The sequence below is a fragment of the Scatophagus argus genome, chromosome 5 (genome assembly GCF_020382885.2).
Source record: "Scatophagus argus isolate fScaArg1 chromosome 5, fScaArg1.pri, whole genome shotgun sequence".
Classification (NCBI taxonomy): Eukaryota; Metazoa; Chordata; class Actinopteri; family Scatophagidae; genus Scatophagus; species Scatophagus argus.
The window spans coordinates 8,512,143-8,529,375 of NC_058497.1; the positions used below are offsets into that span (position 1 = coordinate 8,512,143).

General features: G+C 41.7%; 1 protein-coding gene across 8 annotated transcripts in view; it reads left to right on the forward strand.

Moving 5' to 3' along the window:
• The first annotated feature begins 675 nt into the window (after positions 1–675).
• Positions 676–17,233, forward strand: part of kirrel3b (kirre like nephrin family adhesion molecule 3b) — a 151,649-nt gene continuing 135,091 nt past the window's right edge. For 7 of the 8 annotated variants that reach the window (XM_046390315.1, XM_046390316.1, XM_046390320.1 and 4 more), the window contains exon 1: positions 676–1,221. In XM_046390315.1, coding sequence (XP_046246271.1) covers positions 1,101–1,221 — 121 coding nt within the window. In that variant the 5' untranslated portion in view covers positions 676–1,100. The remainder of the gene's footprint in view (positions 1,222–17,233) is intronic. The other variant, XM_046390319.1, reaches the window with a different exon arrangement.

The window sequence follows — 17,233 nt, forward strand, 5'->3', positions numbered from 1 at the left end:
TTTTAATACCTGCTGGGCGCTTTAGTTTCCTTACCCTTTTGCTGAGCACAGCGTTCTTAGAGCACCGGACACACATTGTCCGGTACTCCCTTTTATACATGTACACAGCCTGGTCTGGAACATAACAGGAAAGAGCCGTCCCCTTTTAAATATTTAACAGGCATAACCGGGAAAACTTGTTAGTAAGTATGCAGTGCATTTAGGCATTTTATGACGTCTTGCATCATGGCTCTCTCAGTGAGTGACTATGAATCTAATTCACCCCTGATAAAAAAAAAAAAAAAAAAACTGGATACAAATGAATACTGCAGCTATGGTCTTGAATGCTAATGTGGTCTTTATCCATTGTCTAGAAAGACAACTCAGTACCATTCATAGAATCCAAAAAAGGCAGGGGTCTTAACTGGGAGAAGGGCGGAAGTTACACTTTTTGTTTCGTGGATGTGTGTGTTATTTGTACCTATAGAAGCTGAGTTGTTCCTATTCTCCTTGTAATTGGAACTGCACCCTTTCTGTTCCTCCCACGGCAGCTCTCGTTCCCAGAGTGAGCACCCGAGTCTCCCAGCCTCACACTCAGCTACAACCACCCAGACAGTAAGGTTGAGAGAGAGAGAGAGAGAGAGAGAGAGAGAGAGAGAGAGAGAGAGGAGGGAGGAGTTTAGATGTGGAGCTGTATTCCCTGACTGTGTCTGCTACGTGAGTGGTAGAGCAAGAGTGAGAGAGAGCATGAGAGAGAAAGAGAAGGAGGTGGGGGTGCAAGTGAGGGCTGAAGAGACTGAGAATGGATGGGCAACGAGAAATCGTGCGAGCGAGAGAGAAAGAGTGAGCGTGTGTGTGCTCAGAGTCTGCAGCGAAGACACAGAAAGTCTACAAGCTCACATCAACAAGAGAGTGTGTGAGGAAGAGCTGACCAACAGCAACTCTGAAGAGTGACACAGAGAGGAAGGAGACACAGAGAGGAACAGAGAAGAAGACTCAGCAGAAGAAGAGAAGGACTGAAGACAGACTACCAGCCTTCCTCTGGTAAAAGGAGACACTACTGAGGGACTGTAGCATCCGTCCCCTCCAGCAGCACAGAGGAGCACTGTCTCGTCTCGTGCATGTGTTTGTGCCTGCCAACTTCAATTTCACACTCGCCCACTGTTTTCCGTAGGTTTTGCCCTCTCCATTCCCCAGTCATGATCCCTTGGGTCCTTCTGCTCCTGTGGATCTCCGGGCATGGTAAGTTTTGCAGATCAAGTTGCTTATTCATCACATCTTGCGTGCTTGTGATTGCAATGTGACATGCTGGCTGGGAACTGTGTCTCTGAATTCATCTTGTTGTGATGGCTGAGCCTGTCCTACCATCCCATGTTTTGTTACGTCTGACGCAAAAGAGAAAGGAAGAAATCAGAGGAAAAAGTCTGTGTGACTGCCCTGGAGTTAAGGAGCTATGAAGAGTTGTAGCCTTCACTTTCGTCCATCAGTCGTTTGCCATTGCTTTCAGATCAGACCAGACAAGTTAAATACTTTAATATTCCTGTCACAAACAAATGCGTGCACACATAGACACACACACACACACACACTGAGGCACACAAACAAAGCCCTCTAACCCCATTCCAGTTCAGTCAAGCATTCACTCCAGAGTCACATTGTTTTGAACTGACAGCCCTTCCCAATTGAATCCAACTACGGGGGGTCTGGTCAAAAGAAAAGAGAGAGAAAAAAGTTAATGGTGAAGTGCTTCAGAAGGCAGACTCATGGGTATATGTTGGCAATTTCAGTCTTTTGGACAGAATGTGCTGTTGTTATTTTTACTCCTAGACAGTCTGTTTGTGGACAGAATGAGGATGGATTGGTTGTTTCCCCAGTTTGCCACCAGGTGGTTGTCTTTAGAAAACAAAAGAGGTGAGCAAAGTACAGCAGAACTCTGCCTCTATGGTGTCTGTGTGACATACGGATGCACACAGGCAGAATCAGACAGTGAGTGTTTTTCATCTCTCAGCGTCATGCCTAGCTCACAAGTACCCTGGTTTATGCTCCACGGGGTCTGGGTCAATGACACAGCCACCATCTCTTTTCAAAGTTTGACCTCGTCTCATTGGACTACATTCTAAAAAGTCTGTAACCTTTGGTTGAAAAGCAAAAAAAAGCACAGAAAAGGCCAAATCCATTCTTCTCTAGTCTGTCATCTGTTTTTTTTCACACGTTGTGATCAAATTGACAGGTTAAACTTGCTAACGCGCTGATGCAGCGGCAAACAAATGAAACTTGGTAAAGACGATCATTTTCTACAGCAGAGAATTCAGCTGTTCCACATGTGGGTCTCTAGCCTGAACAGAAAAAGAAAAGAAAGGAAACAAAATCGCTAGTCATCAAATACGCAATTTGCTGTGATTATACTTTTCTGCCGACTCATTTTTCATGCCGAAAAAGGGAAAGAGAAAATAATATCAAGACACACCAATGTGAAAATGACTGGAGTGATGAAGCTTCTAAATCTTTCTCAGAAAGATCAGCTTGAATGGGGTGAGATCCTTTTCAGTCAGGGTCTTAGCTTAACTGTCTGTTTTCTTTATAACTGTGTATGACCTGGAACAATAAAGTTGGGCAAGTCGTCCCAAACTCTGGCTTTTGTCACAGGGCAATTAAGTACATTAGATGCTGTACTGTGGATGCTTTAACTGTTCCTGATGTTGCTGCTTTGTGGAGTTCTGCTCCTCTCATTTCACTGCTGTCTCTTCGTCTCTTCGCCTCCACTCTGTTAAGCATCTGCTAATTTGTGCATCAACAACTGACTGCGATTGAATCTCTTTTGCCCTTTATTGTATTCTCATTTCTTGCAAGTAGAGCATGGATAACATCCTCATAATATTAGGCATAAAAACTGCAGAGGGGGGTTGATTTATTGACATGCAGCGCACCTTAAGTAGAACTTTTGTTCTGTGACTGACACATTTTCATTCACATACCAACACAAATGTTACTACAGTTGTGGGAACAACCAACACAGTATCTCTGATAGTACCAGCCAAAATGAAGCGATTACTACAACTGGAAAGAGATGGCATTGCCGTGCATCTCAGCGTAGTTGGCTATTACCATAATATAAAATGTTGCTTTCCCTGCCAGGTAAACAGGGGATAACAACCTACGTTCTCTATACATGCCTCTAGGGAGAAAAAAGTGCTTCCCTGTAGCTTACTGTTGTCGTACAAATTACAGCTCTGTTTATGTGCCGAGCCACTGTCAGCAGAAAGCTGTGGAAAACAATCTTGTTTTTATGAACAGGGGACAGAGGGGAGCTGTGGCCATAGCAGTCATATACTTAGACACAAATAACCTAAGATAAAGAGAAAGAAAGAGAGCGAAAATGAGAGAACGAGCAAGAGAGAAGCAGACAGAAGAGTCTGTCCATATGCAGAGGCACAGAGCAGTTTCTTTTTTCTGTCAACTTTGAGAAATAAATGGTCCACAGCGAACAAGCTAGAGAGGGAAAATAAGGAGGAGCTGTTGCGAGATGCTCTCAATACTAAATGCGCTGTTGGCGCATCTAGGGCACCTTTTCTTTTGCTGTCACCTCTCCTGCCAGTGACAGATGACACAGCACCAGCCAGGAGGATCTGGGAGACTGTCTCCAGGAACACATTCACCTCAGGCCAAACTTGTCCAGGACCTCGTCCATCTCCTCACACCATCTCCTCCCCATCCCCCTCCCATCCAATACAGTGTCCAAAATCTCGCACATTCTTCACTTGGCTCTTGGTCTCTTGATTTCACGCCTCACCTTGCAGCGGCACATTTTTCCCTCTCTGGCTAACCGACCCTCTCTCCTTCTGTTTTTTTTTTTTTTTTTTTTTATATTCTTTTGCTGTGAGATGCAGTGTGATTGAGAACCCAAGCCTCTGTCGGGGAAAGGGTGAAATATGTGAGAGCTTGATGTCCCAGTGGAGGAGGGGTAGTTTAAGAATAGTCTTGTACTGGATGTGCCAGGCTCTGAACAAAATGTGCTGGATAAAAATCACACACCCTCAAGTGTATGGGCTCTGTACCCCTATCCCCCTGTATGTGTTCTGGGCCTCTCTATCTCTTTATCTGTTTTTCTCTGAATGACATCTTGTGAATTTACTGGATTTTCGGCCCACTTTCTAAGAAGATTTTAATCTTCTTTTTGTGGCCATCCTTGACTCATGTTTAGCCCACTAGGGGCAGTGCTGTTTCACAGGAATTGAATCCCAATCTCCTTAAAAAATCTCCTGCTTGAACCCCCCACCACCACACACCCACCACTACCCCAGTCACCTTCATTATCTCCCACTCCTTCATATATCTTGTGTCACAACTCCCGATTTCAGCACCCAGCCAGCCTAAGCTGTTTCTTAGTCCTGGAAAGCATGTCTTAGTACCCCCAACAGCCCCTATTTCATTTACTGCTGTCTATTAACTGCTGTCTGACGACTCTAAATCCGCTTTTCATGGACGACAGGCTTTGATACATATTTCTCAACCAAAGTATAATTAAATGTCTTTCCAATGTCATGTCTGGATGTGTGGGTTTTTTATAGACAGAGAAATCATTCTCCCTTCTCCAAAGGCACGGAAAAAGACAGAGAAATACAGCCCATTACACTGCACAACACTACTCAAACAGAAGTACCAATTTTCAGCCTCATTATGAATAGTAATTTGTAAGCAAGACACATTGTTGTCTAATGCATGGATTATGACCATAATAACTCAGAGGTAATTAATTGATTTATCTCCATTCAATCGGAATGCTAAAACCAATATACATTTTTCTTGTGTGTTGTCATAAACTTTGCTGCTCCAGCACAATAAAAGTAACATAACTAACAACCACAGAATAAATGGCAAAATTTGTTGTGAGCTTTGTCTGGTATTCTGCTGCGATGTTAAAAGTAATACACCTTATAAGGAACACAGATGCATCCTTGTCCTGTTTGTATGACTTACACAGTCACTACATGACAGTTAACTTGAGTAATGCTAGCCATGTCTGGATCATGCCCATGCAAACAGGGTGAGCAATGGATGATGTCATCAGTTCATGATGGCTCCTGGTGGCATGCAGTTTGTTTTCTTGTTTGTGCTGCATGTCCCATCAAGGCTAGCCAGCTTAAGTCACCTCAGTCGCTGTGACCTCTGCTCATTTCTGTGCCACGCTAGATTAAGCCCACTGTAATCCCTCTGAGCCGAGTGCCCCTGTTGGATATTTATGGTAATAAGTAAACATATGAATAAATAATCTAAGAGGCTGCTGCTGGACAGCTGGAACTTGTAAGTCCCAGTGTTTGGCTGTGGTTGTAGCATTAAAGAGAGATGGTGTTTCCAAGAAAAATCAGTTTTGGCTTTTACTTTATTCACTGCAAAAAAAAAAAAAAAAAAAGTTTGGACAAAGACTCTTCAAGTACTCAACAGATGGATATATCAAACAACACATGAACACAGAGATGGACATAAAATTATAGTGTTTATGTAAGAAGACAACATTGCAAATTTTGTTGACATTGTAGGCTGCATGAAAATAAAACATGCCAAACGTAAGATAAGTACAGTATATCCAGTGACTGCAGTTTGGATGAAAGCCTCATTTTGAATCTGTCAGGATTCAGGTCACCAGGGATGGCAATATGATTAGTTCGGAGTGTTCTTGGAAAACCAGCAATGATCTACTTCCTCTCATGCACCCAGTCAACAAAATCAAGCTGTTTACTGTTGAGCTTCATTATCCATCGAGAAGACCCTCTTCCCAGCCCCAACAGTTTTCTTTAGTACCAACCAATCAGCCCCCAAGCTCCTCATCTCGTCTCTCTCTCTCTCTCTCTCTCTGAGACTCTGCGGCTGGATCTCATTCCTAGGGGATGAATTTATCCAGATTGGAGCACTCAGCAAAGGGCATTATCCCAGATTACATGTCTGTTGGGCGGCAGTGTTAAGTAATTCAACCAGATGCTGTTGTGATCAGCAGGTCACCTGTGAGGGCAGAGTTAGCATCTGCATATCTTCATTCAGCTGTTGTCGCATCTCCATCCATCTGAGACTTTATCCATGAAAGACAAGAAGGGAGATAGTTTGAGTTTGGTGATTTTTAAAAAGAGTTACTTGTAGGAATACCTTTAAATGTAGGGAAGCGTGTGGACACCCTCTCTAACCCTAGTCAGGATTTTATTTGGTGCCGGATTATGGGATGGATTAGTGGTTTCTAAATTGCAGTTTAATGCACAGGGAACAACAGGCTATGTTGTTTTCGCTAAAGCAACTAAAGGCAGCTCCTCAGGGCTGCGTTGGTGGATCATACTGCGTTATTTTTCCTTGGAGAGGACAAAGCATTGGCACAGCGGGGCTAAAAGAAAAATGTTGGTGTGCTTAGCTTGACTGTCTTTGTTCTGCTAATCCTGTCTCCACCTAGCAGAGGTTTTGATATATATATTTTAAACTTGCTACTGGGATCTGTGACTGCCTGTAGAATACAGGTGGGTTCAAATGATGTAACTGTACAAAGCTTGTTCCTTTTTTTATCAAAACCCTGCTTTTCAAAGTTTGTAAGAGTTTTGTTCAAGACATCCACATACTTAAATGTTTATTTTGTTTCACACTCAACCTTAACATGTTTTATTTTATTTTTTGTTTAGCTGATTGAAATCTCTCACCACACAGATTATGAATGAATCCCATCAAATTGGACAGTGTTGCCTGTTCTAGGAGTTACACTGCATAGAAACATTTAGTTGAAAAAAAAAAAGATCCAAAGGCACTCACAAACGAATATAGAGTTCTGCTATTGTTTTTACAAAGCACATTGCACATTGCACATTGTTTACCATGCATGTGAGACTCAGCTTGATGCAACATCTGCCATGGAAACAGGTGAGCAAAACAAGAACACAAGGTTATGAGGATGAAAATGTAAAATGTGTGAGAGGGTGAAAAAAATATCCGTTTTCTGCTTCCATTATGCAAATATCTCATCCTGCAATTATTCCCTGTTCATTTTCAAATTCCAGTTTGTGTTAACATAATACTATTTTTAGAGAAAACTAAAATTAAATGTGGCAGTGTTTGTAATAAGGATATCATTATATAAACTTGTATGGTGGAGTAAACTTGTTAGCTTGTTATTACCGAAGTCAAGCTAAATGCAATGGCATTTTCATTACAGAGCATCAACAATAAGTAGCAACTACATACTCTGTCAAAAAAAAAAAAAAAAACAATTCCCCTCAAGTATAAATAAAGGAATTTTAATTCTGATTTTCTGCTGTGGTTTATATATGCAGAAAGTTACAGATCTTTTTATAAGTTTAAGTGGGCACAAAATGAGGCTTCATTAATAATGCAAAATGCTTTAATTATTTAGTGTGTTAGTGTCATATTTATTCAACATATACTTCATACTAAAATTTGACACTTGGGCCAGTGTCCTTGTACTTTTAAGATTACATTTATACATGCACATGATCAGTGTTGCGCTGCTGTAGCTGAGTAGTATGCTGAGTGCATGTACTCCCAATGTCATTTTGGAGTATGGCCACTTGCGTATGTTACTGTCTCCTGAGAGGCTGATGCATGTTTAGTAATGTGCATGTAATCTATGTAGAGAGCCTGTGTGACCTACACAAACCTGGGTACCATGCAAGGCAAACTAATTTGGATGTAAAAACATTCATGTATAAACAGTTTCCTGAAAAAGTCTGTCCATTTTTTCTTCAGGATGGTGCTATCTATGCAGATCTACATTTATAAGCTGAAATAAAGTAAATCACAAGCAAGTGTGGCTGCAGCCCAGGTCTGCAACCTGTGTCATGTGTACTGCTTTTGCGTAAAACATTTGTGCGTAAACCAGACAGCTCATGCGTCGATGTGATTGCGAAAGGCTGTTAGGAAGGAGCCTCGAAGATGCATGTGTTGCTTCAGCACAGGAGGCACTTGAGGAATTGGGTTGCTGATTTGATAATGACTTCCAAGTGTTTGGAGGGAAGTTTCTGGGACAGCTCAATATTACACCTGGATGAACTCACCCCTCTCTTTTGTAGCCTGTTTTCTCTCTTCTTCTTTCTCTGCTTCTCACAGCCCTAACATTCTTAACCCACATGCATTTTGTGTATGCATGTGAGGATGTGTGGTGTCAGTGCATTTGCTACTGTGCCACAACAATTACAGCTGCAAGCCTTGAATGGCAATATAAATGCAAATTAGCCCTTTAACTTGTACAAGCAGAATCTAGGGAAGAGGAAGCTTCTCACCTGTAGATGAATGCAGATGTGTCTCTGCCTCCCATTACAACTGTGCTGCATGTCTGAGAACGACAATGGCAATAGATAGCATGCACTGTACTTCCATTTGTAAGGAAACCTTGCGGCTGTTGCATGTTTCTGGACTCCATTATGATGTCCACTCTTGGGAACAGTTATAAAACACCACGGTGTTGGACAATCACACATAGTGATGCCCCTCCAGCATTACCTCCCTACTTGTGTGATTCCATATTAGCAGGCACATCTAAATTGTGCTCAGCAGCGTTAAATGGAAGGTCTTAGCTTCTATTTATTAAACGGATAGGAAAACATTTATCTCTATGGTACCAGACACCAATGGTGAGAGCCATGGCTTTTTGAAAGGCTATTTGATCTACCACTGATACCAAAAGATGTTTTATTCAGCAAAGCACATCGCACACAATACCAGCACAAACTTGTTCTTGATCCAAGCCAAACTTTTGAAATCAGCCAAGGGGGGGATATGCAGCTTTGACAATGAAAAATGTCTAATGCTGTCACCATCCCCCAACACTCCCATACACTTTCTTTTTTTTTTAACCAAATGAGGCTTTGAGCCACCTGCCTGTCCCACTAAGACAATTAAGCAATTCGGAAGAAAGGGCCATTCAGTATTCAGTACTGGGGATTGCAATGTTAGCATTGGAGCCAGAACCCTTCCCCCCAACACACACACACACACACACACACACACACACACACACAAAACTCATTCAGCATCACTAATGTTGTCACTGTGCCAACTTCATTCCTATTTGTGTATTTGTTGAGGGAAACCCATGAGCATTTGATGCCAGTTTTAAGAAATCTGTGACACAGGATGCTTGGTTTGCATGTTGAATTATTATTATTATTATCTATTGGTGTCCTTCAGCATGAGGCTTGTGGCTCAGTGTCACTGTAGTTTAGAGGCAAAGCTTCATCTGGCACAAACATCTTACAGAAGGACATGCTGTGAAAGACACAAAGACATACCCACTCACCCACGCATATTGCGTCATATCCTCACTTGCGTTACCAAAGAGTAACCTACCAGAGTACAATATTAGATGAGAACCTATGCAGTGAGTGAGCACCAAGGGTTAAATACTATCGGTATGCTCTGTAACATGCTATAAATTAACTTTTATTTTGATCCTCAAACATTAATATATTCTAATATATTAAAAAAAGCTGTACTGATTGTAGGGCACTGCTTTCTTTAATATGGTGCTTCCGCGATTCTTTCTGTCCACTGTAATACGTGGCCTATTTTTATATGCCATAATAATGTGGTGTCACAAGCAGCACTTGCTAAAAGCAGTGCCTAGATATATTTGTCTACTCTGGGTCTCTGCCACATCGCACCTTTCAGTGTCTTAGCGCCTTCTTTATCTCAAGTCCTTTCTTTATCGGATCCTCAAGTGGATGTCTTAAACCTGATAGACTGAACAATTTGAATTAAAGTATTATTAATTTTTTTAGAGGCCACTCCAATATTCACTTTGCAGATTCATAAGTTGAAGAGCTCTTGTCGCACTTCCTGATTTTTATTTTATTTTTCAAGTGCAATTTAATATTGTGGAGGCTGGCCCAGGCACTGAAAAAAATGCTAATGCACATTGGGAGTTTAAATGATTTGCTATCCTTTCAAATCTGTTGGCAGGGGTTTCAATCTGGCTGGCGTCCTGGGGGAATTCACAGTGGTCATTGCTCAATCCCTGGGGGACATTAGTGCAAATCATGAAGGAGCACAGAAGTCATTTCAGTTTTCCACTTTCTTTTGGCCACTGCCCAGTGCTAAATAGCAGGAAGACTGGCTCACAATGCTGGGCAGGGCAACCCCCTTGCCTCCTTCTGTCTCTAACCTTTTAAACCTGATTTAATCAAATCAAAATACCACAGCGCAGACCCATTTCAGGCAACCTGAAGACAAACAGTTGAGGAGGAACCAGAAGGCCTTGGGGGGGCAAGGGCAAGGCCATCCATTACTTCTTGTGCAACGAAGAGCACAGGGGCACAGAAAATGCCTGCGGTGCACGATGATGAACAGACTCCACATCAGAGATTGAATTAGAATGGCTGGAGAGAGAACCCTAAAAGCCATGCGCAGTTTATTGAAGCCTTATCTAAAGCGATAATGTTATGAGAGAAAGGCACATGTAATGACAGATGAGTGGACAGTACCTTTTAAAGTACTAACATCAGGCGAGATGAGTATGGTGGATAGGCAGGTCCACTATGGTCAACTCCTTTTTTAAAAGAAGGAAATAGGACCAGAGAAGTATAAAATGCCAATTGCTGGCACCCTGGTTACCCTGCAGTGTCATCAGCACAGGTGTATCTAGTTTAGAGAGGCTCAGTGCTCAGATTCCCTGCAATTTAGGTCCCATTTCATCACTGATACCCATGAGGTATTTTGGGGAAGATGGTAGCAGTGTTATTCCTGAGTTTGTAGTCCCCCTGAAAGCACTGTGCAGTGGTTTGTGATGTAAAATCTGTGTTTGGCCATACACTCTCTTTATATGTAAAAATTACTAAAGCACTAAAGCACAAAAAAACAAATTATAAAAGACAAAACAATACACAGATAAGCAAGATGAAAAGTAGCATTTAGGAAAAAGTCCTGTTCTCTTTTTATTTATTTTTTTCTTTTTTGACTTGAGGATTTTCTTCCTGTTGGAGAGCAATTTTATCTAATAGCAGATGGATGATGGTAATGACAATACAATGACTTCCAAGTAAACAAATATATCTAGCACTCGGGAAAGGAAGTGAGAGGAGAAGAAAGAACAACAAAGAAAGAAAAAGAAATCTCAAAAGGAAGAGCATTTTTGTCACAAATTAAAACATATCTGCTTCTTGCAGCCCTAATCCTTAATGCCAGTGTATTTGTTGTCTGAGTAGAGTATTTGTGCATATGTGCAAACAAGTACCAAATGTGATTATTCCTCGCTTTCGTTGTATGCTAATTTTATTACTTCACATTGTTTGCGTATCTTACTCTAAACAGCTTTGGTTCAGACTACTTGTCAGTGGTTTTTCAAAGGACACCACGCTGTTTGTTTTGGCAGATTTGAAGAGAACTATGAGAAATTTATATTATTATTTTCAAAAATACCCTTGTGTGACTTTTAGCTTATGTTTCACTGTGATCTGGTAGGGAAAAGTCGATGTCTCTGTCCTGTGTCCTGTGTCCTATGTCCCGCATGACATAGCAGGACATTAAAAATGCAGAAGGGCATCTAAAGATGATTGTGGCAGCTCACAGTGGGATGTTCAGGGGTGTCACCAATCCCCCATAACATCCCGTTTGTGGCTCCTAAACTTTCCCCAGGTTATGAATATGAATTATTAGCAAGGCTTACATTTAAAAAAAAAACAAACAAAAAAAAAACGTTTTACTCAGGCACAGTTGTACAAACTCCAACACATCCTATTTTGAAATATGAAAAAAACTTTCTCATAAATTTATGTTGTATCTTCTGCAACCCAAAGAGTCTCCTCCAGATGGGTGCAGCGGAGAGTTAATGGGATGGAGTCTACTGTCAGTTCTTATCTACAGGTTCTCTGTAACTGCTTACAGTTACAGGGGGGGGGGGGGGGGTTACCTTGACATTTATAGAATCTGTTGATGGGATGATCAAAGTCAGTACATGACACTGGGCCTACATTTTTTAGTGAAAAACTATCAATCTACCAGCAATACATTTCTAATACAGCAAGAGAGGTATGGCTAAAAGGAAGATGTGTGGAAATCCTTGATGGATGTACCTGCTCTTTGGCATTAACTGAAGGACAATTCTTAAAATAGCCTTGTATGGTTCTGGGGATTGGTATTGTTGTTGTTTGTTCTAAAGCGGACATCTTTTAGCTTCTCCCTGAGCTTTGATCCTTTTGATCAGCACCTCCATATTGGATGTAAAATGGAGAATGAACAGCACTGCAATACATGTGACTTTCAGAGTTCTGTGACTCTTTGAAGGCTGCCAAACAAGTGTCTTTCATCTCAAAAACCAGCAGCTGCCTTGTACAAAAGGAGGACAGGACAAAATTAGAGAGAAAGGCAGTATCCAAAGCTTGGAAATGAAAAAGTGAAGACTGTAGGGTCTCTTTGTGATGAGCATTTCCTCTAAGGCCTCCTGTGAGGGGAAAGACATGTACTTCACATAGCATTGATAGTCGGACAACTGTCAAACATCTTGAGCCTGAAGAAGGGTGAGAGCAGTCCGTTTAGCAACCCAAGCAGATTACTTTGTTTGATGCATGGAAGGGCTCAACAGGTGAAGCAGAATGAATCTTTGAGACATATTGATGCTATTGAAATCTGACTCTATTTGATATTTCATTCACCACCACCCCACCCTCTTCTTTCTTTTTTTTTTTTTGTTTTTGTTTTTGCTTTTGGGCAAGAATAATTATCCTTCTTCTCTGTCAATATACAAGCGGATTTCATGCTTTGAAGGTTCTGGTATTTTTGGGTTGCTAATCCATGACGTGCACCAGATTTATTTGAACAAATCTCCTCTTTTTACACTCCTTGATCCTGAATGTATAGAGAGGAGAACAGGGAGTGAACGAAAGCAGACAAGATGAACAAATGACTGAATTGCAAAGTTTTGTTGTGGACTTGCCCACAACGCAAAATAAAGAAAAGAGGCTCATACTTCCAGAATCTGTTATTCTTGAATTAATGATAGAACAGGAGCAGTAGCATTCCCCCACTGAGACATGAACCAGATTTCAACCCAGAGTTCCCTGGAGGGGAGGGCCGGTATCTCTCTGACAGGACATCTGGTCCCCAAGCATGGCCACCAGGGGGTCGATGTCGCCACCTTAATTGTAATGTCTCCCTCTTTCTCCCTGAAAAAAACTAGGGCAGCTTTCTGTAAAAGGAGAGGAGGACGGGGGGAGACACTATTTGCTGAGCCGTGTCGGCATGCCACATCATTTAAGCTGACAGCTCTAATAAATTACAGCAACAGATCGCTGTGAACAAACAAAGCTTAATGGAAATAAAGTGAGAATTATCAGCCAAGAAACAAAAGGAAAAAAAGAATTAAATTAGTACAAAGACTGCAGATGAAAGGATGTCAGGCCTGCATAACAGAGGCATTAAATGGGCAAATTGCCACTTTGAGAGATAGGAAATGTTTCGTTCTCATCATTGCTTCTGTTGAAAATGGCGAATAATGAGAGAATTCCTGAGCAGACCTAATACATCTTCTTTATCTGATTCCTCAAAATCTTCCCCTTCTTTTACTTTTCTTTTCCCTTTCTCTTTGTTTTGCCTTCCAGAGGAAAAAAAAATGTCTACCGATTGTTCTGCTCTGTAGGACCCTTACTCCATCAGTTCAGCCAAGCCAGGGAAAGCCTGGAAGCCTACGTTGTTAAAATGCTTAGGCATGTGGAAGAGAACGACAAGAGATGGGAGGAGGGTGAAATGGTATGTCAGGGGAAACGATTGTCAGGTGCTATCAGCATGAAAGCTGTCCCTCTAGAGATCCACTAAAGAAAAGCAGGTCAGAGAGGGTCTTGGACCACTCCAACTTTGGGACCTTGCCTTATAGAAGAAAATTTGCCAGTTGCAGAAGAAGTTGCCGAAGAACCCAAAATGTAAAATGCTAATGTGAACCTCAGAACATGAACTGCCAGGTGCACATTAAGTGTTGCTAATCTTAATTTGAAAGAATGAAAGCTCCCAGTTTGGGAATGTGAACAGGGATCAGAGTCTGAGTCATGTTCCAGGTAAAGCTAATTGAAGTCCTGGGTCCTAGATGAGTTTAATAATTTGGCACCGTGGAGAGTAAAGATCAGTCACAGAGGTTTTATTCTTTTCTGTGCAACTTTCTTTGCAAATCTTTTTTTTTTGGCTTTCCTGTGCCTTTGTTGTCATGCACTGTTATGTTAGATTCCCCCTGTGATATGAGACCCGTGTAACAATTATCTTTAAATTCACCAATTCATTTAATTGCTTTAGAAAGGCAGGAGTTTTAATTCACTGCTGTGTATTACTAACACTTACATTTTCAAAAAGTCCCCAGCTTTGCTAGAATTTTCTGATCTTTGCAAAAAATCACTTTCCATCTATTCTTAGTCAACAAGATTGCCATTAAGCTTTTCCGGAAAATTGAGATCTTTTTTAGTTTTCACTTTGAGTGAAGCGGTTGAAGATGCCATGATAATGCTGTTTAGTTGCTGAATTAAACAGTGAGGCATCAGAGCACTGCAGGAAAGTCCTTAAGCATGGGCTGAAGTTTTCTCTAACCCACTTTGTTACCCAGATTGTTTTGGACATGACCCAAGGTTAGCCAGCATTGTGGACATAGAATCCCATTGCTATTATAACTAGGTCTGGAAAACAACTCAGGAGGTCAGACACCACGAGACTCTGATGAAAAAGTAATTGCAAATGTCACTCTACAACAATAAAACAATAAGTAGAACTGCTTTCCCCTTTTTGCTTGGGAACCGTTAAGCACTTAATGTCAAACTAGAAAGGTAACCAGGAAAGAGGGGTGTGTGGCGTAATACATGTACCTGGGGGATGCTGTGCATCCTGCTTTTCAGCCAACTCACATGTGTATTTATCTCTTTGTATATTACCATGTTCGTGTGTGCTCCTGCATGTACTTGCATGTACGTCCATGCACGGCTTGTGTGGGGCATGTTCTCTTATTTAGTCTTTGTGTGTTTGCTTGTGTGTGAGTGTGAAGAGACCACGGAGGGCCGTCCAACAGAGAGCGCTGCATTTCGAAAGGATGCCAGAATGAGTTTGTCACAAAGAGCGTAAACTTGAGGAGAAAAGGGACTGCGGAGAGAGAGAGACTTTCCCCAGGCACCAAGAGTCTGTCAGACTGATTAAGTCACACGGCTGGAGTGAGAGTTGGGAAACTGAACCAGAGCATGCTAGGGGAGCGTGGCATGACAGCAAAGAAATAAAGAAATAAATAGCAACATGTAAGTTTTAACATGACCGCATGTAACATGTGCACTTTCTTATACCTGACCCCAGAGACTCATGCTGGGACACTGCACACAAGCCTGCATCCCATCATCCCACCCCGCAGCTTCTACGCCCTCCGGCGACATAAAGCAGGTCAGGGACATCTTAAAGTTCACAAAATGCAACATGACAGGACAACTCTAACATATGCCTGTGTGACAGTGGAGCAAATAGATGACTGATGGCAGTGCAATGTGTCTTAAGGGGAAGTATAAGGAACACTCACTTTTTTTCTCTCTCCCTTACTTCTGCCTTTAGTTTCCACACACAGAAGACAAAAACGGGCCAAAAGCTTGAAGTTTTAACTCAACAATACATGGATTTATACATATTTATGAAACATAAATGCACACAAAACATCAGCCCACTCACAGGCCTCGCTTGTCTGTCACTCCTGTTGTCTGTGTCAGAAATGGCAAGAACTTTTGAACCCTTGAGAAATAATGGCAGACTACCATGCTATGTTTCCCTATCATCCACCAGACTTACAGATGAGCTCTTGTTCTTTGTTCAAGTGACCCTGGCTGCTCTGAAGTGCCTTACTTGGTCTCTATCTGTCTTGTCTCTCTGCCACATTGTTGAGCACTGCAGACTTGTTGGTATTTCGAAGAAGGGCAGCATCATTAACAATACTGAAGGCTACCCACATAGAAAACTTTTTGGCATGAAGTGCAAATGAGACAAGAGATAGAGAATTGCCTCCAGTAATGCCCTTAGTAAAGCCAGGTACATGGTTGATATCGCTCACTAGCTGGAAATGTAAAAAAGGCTGCCATCTCAACTTTGTCCTCCCACGACTGGCCACCCCCATACTGAAATTAACATCACTCGTCCTCTCCTCCACAGGCTCTACAGTCCCACCGCTGAGCCAAAGCACAATCTATAGCACCTCTAGCATCAAATGCTAATTGCTCAGTATTCGAAGAGCGAAAAGGGCTCTCTGAATTAGGAGTCATTTAGTGAGAGACTCTGTGTAGCACTGCAATGCCTACGAGCTAATGTCTCTGCAATCTTGCATAGAGCTCTAAAAGTGCAGAGTGAAAAACGCACTCTCCACATTATAATACAAATTCAAACCTGTGCTTAGCTTCATGAGTAATTACTATGGCAGAACAAAACAGCACAGTTAATAGGTTCAAAGTATTCCATCAAACAAGAAACAAGAAAACTACTTTTGTAAGGAAAATATGGCTTTTGTCTGTGTTCAGGGCCCAAAATCAATGTGTACTAAACAGCACTTTGGTCTTGGCACAGATTTTAATTTGTCAGACAAGAACTTGATTCAGCTATGTTTCTCTCAAAGGGAATTGAAACAAATAGATTTCTCAGTATTGAGGAGCACTGCAGGAAGTATTTTCCCCCTTAGACTGCTGCAAACAATGGGGGCAGTGTGAGCCTTTGATCAAGGGCATGTCTATGTTGATGACAATAAGAAATCTGCAGGCGGTCCCAAGAGTGCTGTAACTCTACCTTCAAAGTACACTTTCTTTTCGTTTCCAACATCCTCTTTACTGCACCTGTCTTGACTGTATCTTTTATTTGTCGAGATCAGTCGGCAAAACAAACAAAGAAATGAAACTGCTGATTATAAATTGTGATGCTTTTTTTTTCATCTGGCATGTAATGTAAATAGTCAAAACAAATGAATTAATGAAATCCATGCATGTTTTTTAAAAAGTTAATTATTTATCCATAAAGTAGTACTACAGTTGTGCTCCAGCAATTCGGTCACTGATGTTGAATATTTCGATGAGTGTATGTGTATATGTCTGAGTGTGTTTTTGGTGGAAGTTCTTCTTTCTGGACTATCCCCAGTTTTCCTTGGGCCATCCACTGACACTCCATTGTGCCCTCTGTCAGAGCTGGATCAGCAAGATGGGCATAAAGACCAATCCCCTGTGACTGGGACCGGCCTCATTGCTGTGACTAGGTCAAGGTCTGGGCCAGTGACACCCAGCTGGGTCCCTCT